The 9605-nt window shown below is 42.7% G+C and overlaps 1 protein-coding gene across 1 annotated transcript in view; it reads right to left on the reverse strand.

The window, feature by feature from the left end:
• Positions 1-9605, reverse strand: part of LOC102824343 — a 49954-nt gene that overhangs the window by 29139 nt on the left and 11210 nt on the right. The window contains exon 5 of the mRNA XM_006877312.1: positions 2577-2750. Coding sequence (XP_006877374.1) covers positions 2577-2750 — 174 coding nt within the window. The remainder of the gene's footprint in view (positions 1-2576; positions 2751-9605) is intronic.

Raw genomic sequence — 9605 nt, forward strand, 5'->3', positions numbered from 1 at the left:
AGGTAGAATCTCCACTGAGTAGTATCCAATCTGTCTAGGCGGGGCTGATGAAAAAAGATGCAGATATGTCTCTTGCAATACAATAGTGAATAATTGTAATCAGAACTGATTGTAAGGGTTGGAAATGTAAACGTAGATGTTCTGTGGCAAAAGGAGGGGAGTGATTAACTTTGCAGTCTAGGAGCAGAGGTCCCTGGGACCATCAAGGGAGAAAAGCAGAGTGCAGGACCCTACCCAGAGAAGCAGTGATGCCTGAAATGGAGGCAGAGACAATGACGTGGAGAGATGGAGTGGCTGGGGACTTTGAACCCAGGGTGGGAGAGGGGCTGTGTGCTGACAACTGTGGGTGGAGGGGGCAGGCTTGAAGGGTATACCCTTTGGTTGGTTGATGATGCATGGAGGGGATTGTAACCATGGCAATGAAGCGATATATGATAAGATGAATAAGAAGCTAATGGTCTCCCATGTAAATTATCATATAATTCACAATAAAGCATTTTAAAAAAAAGTATAGGGATACGCTGAGCAGGTCTGACATTTGTATAATTGGAGTTAATACTTTTCCAGATCTGTGATAGATATGATTAGTAGGTAATAACACCCCTTCTTCTGGGTGAGGGGGCTACAACAGAAACATCCCCATTTTGCTGCTAGTGGCATTGAAAGTGGACATGGTTGTGACAGTTTGGCCACTTGGTTGGAAAACAGTGTTTCAAAATGTGTTCAGAATCAACAGTATTGTCACTCTTTGAGCCAGGAATCTGAGTTCTCAGAACTGTTTTACATAAATGTTATTGTTTTTAAGTGCTGTCGAGTCCGTTCCGACTCATAGCGACCCTGTAAAGGGTTTTTAAGTAGCAGCTGGCGGGTTTGAACCTTCAAATTGACCTTGAGGTCGAGTGCTTATGGCACCACATAAATCAGTGGGCAGAACCATGGCTCAGCATGAGCTGGGCTGTGAACCACAAGGTCAGCAGTTCAAAACCACCAGGAGTTCCATGGGGGAAAGATAAAGCTTTCTGCTCCCATAAAGACTTATAGCCTATAAGTCAGAAACGCTATGGGTCAGAAACAACTCAACGGCATGGCACTTAACAACAACAACCCAGTGGGTTACTATGCAGCTGTAAAATACTGGACAGACACAGAGACTTTGGAGCAGCTTGAACAAAGAATACAAAACTCCACATGCCACGCACTTTCAGTTAAACAGAGGAAGTGTGTTTGTCATCCATCGGTTTGTCAGCATACTTTAAAGGTTGATAAGATTCAGGGCCAGCAAGCATACTCACTACTAGTAGAAGAGACAATGTGACCGTTTGGAAGGATCATCTCCCCTCATCTATCAAAGTGAATTATGTACATAGCCTTTAACCCAGTAACTGCTTTGTCATGGTTTTACCTTTTGCATATATTCAGAATCATACACATAGATGGTGGTGGTGGTGCTGTTACATTGGTTCCAACTCATAATGACTTTATGCACAACAGAATAAAACACTGCCTGGCCCTGCCCCATCCTCACAATTGCTGCCATGCTTGAACCCATTGCTACTGCCAATCCATCTCACTGGGGGTCTTTCTCTGTTTTGCTGACCATCCCCTTTGCCAAGTGTGATGTCCTTCTCCAGGGACTGGTCCCTCCTGATAACATGCCCAAAGTATGAATGATGAAGCCTCACCATCTTTGCTTCTAAAGAGCATCCAAGAAGGATTGCTCTTCTGGCAGTCCCTAGTATTTCAATAGTCTTCTCTAACACTGTAACTCAATTGCATCACTTCTTCTGTGGTGTTCCTTATTCATTGTCCAACTTTCACATGCATATGAGGCATTTGAAAATGCCATGATTTGGGTCAGGCACACCTTTTTCCTCAAAGCGACATCTTTGCTCTTTAATAATTCTTTATGCAGCAGATTTGTCTAATGCCGTATATCTTTTGATTTCTTGGCTGCTACTTCCATGAGTGTTGGCTGTGGATCCAAGCAACATGAAGTCTTTGACAACTTCAATCTAGAAAATCTTGTTTGTAAAGCAAAGAAACGAAATGCTATAAATTTAGGACCTTTTCCCAGTTTCCCTTAATGGTACTATTTTGGAAAACTGTGGTATAATATCACAACAAGGCATCACTGCTGATACAACCCACAGATCTCAATCAGATGTATTCAGTTTCCCTTGTACCTGTTTGTGTGTACATGTGTGTGTTAAGTTCTATGTAATGTTGTCAGCTGTGTAGGTGTGAGACGGAACCATAGCGCAGCCCACAAGGACTCCTCCTGCTGCCCTGGTATCTGCCCAGCACCCCCTCCCTCCTACAGGGGAAGGGCGTCTACTTTATTTATGGCACGCTTTAACACTGTCTGACTTTCTGATACGCCACAGACAGGGTTCCCTAACCTATTGATTGCTTTATGTGTCAACAGAGCCTGGCTGGACAGAGGGCCGGCTGTGGCTTTCTTCCATATGTTGTTCTATATTTTAAAATCTAATAGATACCGACTGACTGACTCCTTCTCTACTCTCAATTTCCTGCCACAGGGGATTGTGGTCACAGAGGGCAGGGACTCAGCCTACCTGGTTGTGTAGCTGCTCACGGAGGTGGCCGGCCTCCTCCTGAGACTCCTGCAGCTCACGGTGTAGAGACCCCTGATCCCGGAGCTGGCATTTCAGAGTCAGCACTTGGTGGTGGAGCTGCCCCACTTGTAGCCTGAGCTCTTCCTTGGTGGCCTCAGCGTCCACACCCCGCAGCTGTAGGACCAGAACAAATGGTGCCTCAGGCTCTTCTCCAAGATTTCCTTAACCAGCCAACAGTAATGTTTTTCTCCTCCCTAAGTCTTTTATTACATTTTACTCATAGGAAAAAAAGAAAATACAGTAACATAAGAACCCATTGTCATTGCATCATAATAACCCACAGGACAAAGAAGAACTGAGCCATAACATGTCCAAGGCTGTCATCTTCACAGGCGTAGACTGCCATATATCGCTCCCATAGAGTAGCTGGTGTGTTTGAGATACCAACCTTTCAGTTAGCAATCAAACACTTAACCACTTAACCAGGGTTCCTGGGTAACATAAATTACCCTTAACTCCTATTACAAATTATGGATAACATTGCAGAGAATAGGAAATTCAGCACCCTTAATTGTGCCCATGGGAAAACCTGCACCTGTACAGAGAGGCAGTCATTTGAACAGAACAAGGGGAAACTGAATGGTTTAAAATTAGGAAAGGTGTACATAAGGGTTGTATTCTTTCACCACACTATTCAATCTGCATGCTGAGAAAATAATCCTAGAAACTGGATTATATGAAGAAGAACACAGCTTCGGAATTGGAGAAACTCATTAACCTGTGATACACAGATGATACAACCTTGCTTTCTGGAAGCAAAGAGGATTTGAGGCACTTACAGATGAAAATCAAAGACTTTTGTATGAATTACAACTTAATGTAAAGAAAACAAACATTCTTACAACTGGACCAATAAGCAACATCATGATAAATGGAGAGAAGATTGAAATTGTCAAGGATTTCATTTTACTTAGATCCACAACTAATGTCCATGGAAGCAGCAGTCTAGAAATCAAGCATATGACATAGGAAAAAATATGCCACAAGAGACCTCTTTTAGGGTTGGAAATGTAAAGGTAGACATTTTATAGCAAGGAGGGGAGTGATTAACTTTTCAGTCTAGGAGTGGAGGTCCCTGGGACCATCAAGGGAGAAGACCAGAGAGTGGGACCCTACCCAGAGAAGCAGTGACGCCAGAGATGGAGGCAGAGATGATGACGTGGAGAGATGGAGTGGCTGGGGACTTTAGATCCAGAGAGGGAGAGCGACTGTGTGCTGATGACCGGGGGTAGGGGGGTGCGCAGGTTTGCAGGATATACCCTTTGGTTGGTTAATGATGCATGTAGGGGATTGTAACCATGGCAATGAAATGATATATGATAGGATGAATGTAAAACTAATGTTCTCCCATGTAAACTATCACATAATTCACAATAAAACATTAAAGGAAAAAAAAGAACTTTTTAAAAGTGTTGACGAGTAAACATGTCATTTTGAAGGTTAAGGTGCTCTTGACCCAAGCCATATTATTTTCAGTTTTCAAATATATTGCCTTTCAAACCACTTCACATATTTTCAAATATGTTGTTGTTGTTGTCAGGTGCCATTGAGTCAGAACCGACTCATAGCGACCCCATGCACAGCAGAACGAAATAATGTCCGATCCTGGGCCAACCTCACTACTGCTGCCACACTTGATGCCATCAACGATGCCATCTGGCTGATCCATCTTGTTGGGGGTCTTCCTCTTTTTCTCTGACCCTCCATCTTACCCAGCATGACATCCTTTTCCAGCGACTGTTCCCTCCGGACAATATGTCCAAAGTAGGAGAGACGAAGCTTAGCCATCCTGGCCTCCAAGGAGCACTCTGGCTGCACTTCTTCCAAAACAGATCTATTGGTTCTTTTGGCAGTCCATGGCACTTTCAGTATTCTCCTCCAACACCACAACTCAAAGGCATCAATTCTTCTATGATCTTCCTTATTCACTGTCCAGCTTTCACATCCATATGAGGTTATTGAAAATACCATGGCCTGGGTCAGGCGCACTCTAGTCCTCAAGCTGACATCTCTGCTCTTCAACACTTTAAAAAGTTCCTGTGCAGCAGATTTGCCCAGTGCAATACGTCGTCTGATCTCTTGACTGCTACTTCCGCGAGTGTTGATAGTTGATCCAAGAAGAATGAAGTCCTTGACAACTTCAATCTTTTCCCCATTGATAAGAATGTTGTTTATTGGTCCAGTGGTGAGGATTTTTGCCTTTCAAATCACTTCACATATTTGCAAAAGCTGGACAATGATTAAGGAAGATCAAAGAAGCAGAATGGATGTCTCTGAATTGTGATGGTGGCTAAGATTATTAACTATACCACAGGCTGCCAGAAGAAAGGACAAATCTGTCTTGAAAGAAGTACAGCCAGAATGCTCCTTAGAAGTGAGCATAGTCAGATTTCATCTAACATACTTTGGTCATGTTATCAGGAGGGGCCAGTCCTGGAGAAGGACACCATGTATAGTAAAATAGTAGATGTTATTGTAAGTGTCGTCAAGCCAGCTTCATTTCATAGTGACCTTGTATAGGGTTTCTGAGGAGCAGCTGGTGGGCTTGAACTGCCAATCTTGAGGTTAGCAGTCCAGTGCTTATCCTACAGCACCACACCAGGACTCCTGGTCAAGTAGAGGTGTAGTGGAAAAGAGGAAGACTCCCAATGAGATGGATTGGCACAGTGGTGGCAGCAATGGGCTCAAACATAGTCATGATGGAGAGAAGGACGCTGGACTGGGCAGTGCTTTGCTCTGTTGTACTTGTAAGAGTCACTATGAGTCAGAGCCAACTGGATAGCACCTTACAACAACAGTATTATTATTATCACTGTATTTCCTCTCCTCTCCCCCAGACTTCCTGCTATGTCCTTACACATGTGCACACATACTGCTGTTTTGGAGTGGGGTGTGGGGAAGAGAAGAATGTGAAGGAAACTCCAGAATGACATCCTAGAATTGGATTAAAATTATGCAAAATGGAATGCATGCCAGCGTTTATTTGAATAGATGCGAGTTACCTTTTAAGGGAATATAACATGGTGAATTAAATTAAATTCAGATATATTATGAGATGTCATTGCATGAAATTTTCATATATTTACATAAAACAGAAGATATGGTGTCTTCAACAAGCATGTTTTAAAAATTTGTACAAAGTTGTCTGGACTGATGTGAGGGTGGAGGTCTCCTGCAGACAGAGAATTCAGGGGAGGGGGGAGCTTCCTGGTGCTTTCCTGGCCTGGTTTCTCGATTTTTGTTTTCATATTGATCTTTATGTAACTACATACAAGGTGGGACTCCTGGTGTGGTGTTGTGGGTTAATGCACTAGACTGAAAAGCCATTTGAACTGCAAGGTCAGCAGTTAAAGCTCACCAGCTGCTCCTTGAAAACCCTATACAGGGTTGCTATGGGTTGGAATCGACTCCACAGCACTTAACAACAACAATATACAAGGTAAGTGAAAAAGTGTTGCAACCCACACATGCATGGGTTTATTCCAAACAAAACATGTTTAAACATGTCTCTATAAGGAGCTCTGGTAGCGTAGTGGTTACGAATCGGGCTGCGGACCTTAAGGTCAGCAGTTCGAAACTACCAGCGGCTCCGCGGGAGAAAGATGAGGCTTTCTGCTCCCGTAAAGATTTACAGCCTCGGAAATCCTGTACAGGGTCACTATGAGTCGGAACCAACTCCACAGCACTTAACAACAACAACAACTACATCTTTGGATGGCTGCAGACAAGTTCTCTCAGCGATACACTTATCTTAGTCTCATTGGAATCTTGGTGTGAATCTCTAGGATATGCACTGGACTGCAGTTCTAACCCACCACCTATTCCTTTTAAACCCTATACAAAATCGCTGTGAGTTGGAACCGCTTGATGGTGTGGGAATGAGTATCTTTTCTTCAAAATTATTATGATACTGTTTATTGTATTCAGCTGACCTTTCTTTTTCCTTTTTTTTCTTCCAGAAGTGAATAGGGACTTTATGATCTTTCTTTTACCTTTTGCTACCTCCTGAAGTGAGTAGGGAATCTATGACCTTTCTTTTATTTTTCTACTACTTGCTGAAGTGAGTAAGAAGAATGTGCAGCTTAGAAATTTGAATTAGCCAACCAGGTAAGGGAAAAGACTATGCGGCCAAAGCCCTAGCCAATGGGGTGAGACACAGCCTTAAGTCTTGTGTCAGAGATAAAAACTCAAGTGGACTGCCCACTCAGTGTGCCCGCTGGCCTGTTCCTGTATAGCTACATGCACCCTTCTGCAGGAGTAAATTTTGCCTTGCAAGGTAATTTAGTCTCACCAAGTGTCTTTTTGTGTGACATCAGGATTCATTTCTAACAATTGTAATTAACAACAACAGCAATAGTCTAATTAGGGAGCCTCCAAAAACAAGTTTTGATTCAAAACAGTGTCTTCAAGGGGATCGGCTGCACCAGTTAAATTCAAGGAGGAGGGGTCAGCTCAGATGGTTATGGAGACTATTGTTTTGAGATTCCAAAGGAACAATCTTGGTAGACTCCTCGAGGGGTGCAGGATGAACACAGGGGCTTAATAGGAAGAACTTTTAGGAAACTTGAATGCTGGATCAGTGACAAAAGGCCAGGAAACTTGCTCTGAGGAATTTTCTATCCCGGCAATGCACCCACTCATTCCTTAGAAATAGCAAGGACTGTCCTACAAGGATTTTGTTGGGAAACCTTACCCCATCCACCCTACAATCCTAATCTTACCCCTTCAAACTTCTTTTTGTTCCCCAACCTCAAAGAAAATTGAAAAAGAGCATGATTTTTTTTATGGAAGCAGAGCTGCAGGTGGGTTAGAACCCTTGACCTTTCAGTTACCACTGAGTCTTTAGCCACTGTGCCACGAGGGTGCCTTAAAAGAAATTAAATAATTGGAGCTTGATTCCACATTCAGGAGTGTCTGGGTGTTGTAAATGGTTGTGATTGACTGCTAGCCAAAAGGTTCGTTGTTCAAATCCACCTACAGGTATCTTGGAAGATAGGCCTGGTGATGTGTTATGAAAGATCTCAACCTTGAACACCCTATGGAGCAGTTCTACTCTGCACATGTGGGGCTGCCAACAGAAACCACTAGAGTTGGTACCATCCAATGAAGAAGTCATAGTGTGTCCTCCTCTCCCATGGGCATAGCCAGTCAGAGAATCTTTTCTCAGTGGGCATAGCTACACTCCCTTGCCCCTCCTGGCCCCATCCAGGACAATGAACCTAGTATAGTTGTTATTAGAATGGCACCTAAGAACAACAAAACATATACTAACCCTATAGTCCAGTTGGTATTTACCCAAGAAAAAGAAAAATATATACACACACAAGTACAAGAATGTTCATAGTAATTCATAGCGACTTGGTTCATGATAACCAAAAACTAGAAACAACTCACAGACCTACCAACAGAAAATGGACAGGTAAATGGTGGTATATTCATGTAATTCCAAAACAAGCAAGGGATGCATAAAAATAACATGGTTTCAAAAAATGCTATGTAGCTAGTAGCTCAAAAGACGGAACAAATCTTTACAGTGAGTTTCATTCCCATCTCCTCAGTACACAGGGTTGACAGGGATGGGCAACGTAGACACTGGCTACCCAAAATGGGGTGTGGGGGCTACAAAGGCATGAAGTGACTGGCTTACAAGTTTTTAAGAAGGAGCCTAGTTGCAGAGGGTGCAGGGGAAGGTAGAATCTCCACTGAGTGGTTTTCAACCTGCCTGGATGGGGCTGGTGAAAGGAGATGGGGATAAGACTCTTGTGGTTCAATAGTGAATAATTGCTATCAGGACTGATTGTGAATGTTGCAAATGTAAAGGTAGACGTTTTGTAACAAAAGGAGGGGAGTGGCTGATCTTGAAATCCAGGAGCAGAGGTGGGACCCTACCCAGAGAAGCAATGATGCCAGAGATGGAGGCAGAGATGATGACATGGAGACATGAGCGGCTGGGGACTCTGGACTCAAGGAAGGAGAGGGGCTGTGTGCTGGTGGCCACGGGGCAGGCTTGCAGGGTGTACCCTTTGGTTGTTTGAATGGTTATATATTCCTGAGTGCTTCAGTGTACATCTAAAAAAAAAAGAAGAAGAAGAAGAAAGGAGGGAATGGAAGCAAATGCTGTTGAGTGATGATGCATGGAGGGAATTGTAATCATTGCAATGAAATGATGTATGATAGGATGACTGTAAAGCTAGTGTTCTCCCATGTAAACTATCATTCAATTCACAATAAAAACTTTAAAAAATATTACTATAAAGCATCTTTTCAGAATACAATGCTATAAAATCGAAATCAACCATAGGAAGATAAAGGTGGGGGGATCAAAACCATGAAAATTGAACAACATCCTACTTAAAAGCTACCAGGTAATCTATCACATAAAAAATGAAATAAAAATATTCCTTGAGTCAAATGATAATGAAAATACAACCCACCAAAACTTTTGAGACACAGGAAAACCAGTGCCCAGAAGGCAATTTATAGCAATAAATGCCCACAACCAAAAAGAAGAAAGAACATAAATCGACAACTTAGCCAAACAGCTTCAACAGTTAGCAAAAAGCAAGGAAGAAAGCATACAGTCACCAGTAGAAAAGAAATAATAAAGGTTAGAGCAGAATTAAATAAAATAGAAAAAACATTTTTTTTAATGCTATGTAGCATAAAAGAAGCCAGACACACAAGGACACATGCTGGTGTGAAAGTCACGAACAGGCAAACCTAGTCAAAGTGATAGACGTCAGAGAAAAGGGCTTGTCTGGGAAGGGGTGAGAGGCACCTTCTAGAGTGAAGCTGTCTTTGCACATAGCTCTGGATACTAACATATAAACATTCACCAAAAGAATGGACTTGAAGATGATGCAGAACTGGGTAACATTTAGTTCTCTTGTAGCTAAGGGTGCCATGGGTCAGAGCTGACTTAATGGCAACCAATAACAGCAACAACAGGTACCAGAACAACAACAATTA

Source organism: Chrysochloris asiatica, unplaced genomic scaffold, assembly GCF_000296735.1.
Source record: "Chrysochloris asiatica unplaced genomic scaffold, ChrAsi1.0 scaffold00472, whole genome shotgun sequence".
Taxonomy (NCBI): Eukaryota; Metazoa; Chordata; class Mammalia; order Afrosoricida; family Chrysochloridae; genus Chrysochloris; species Chrysochloris asiatica.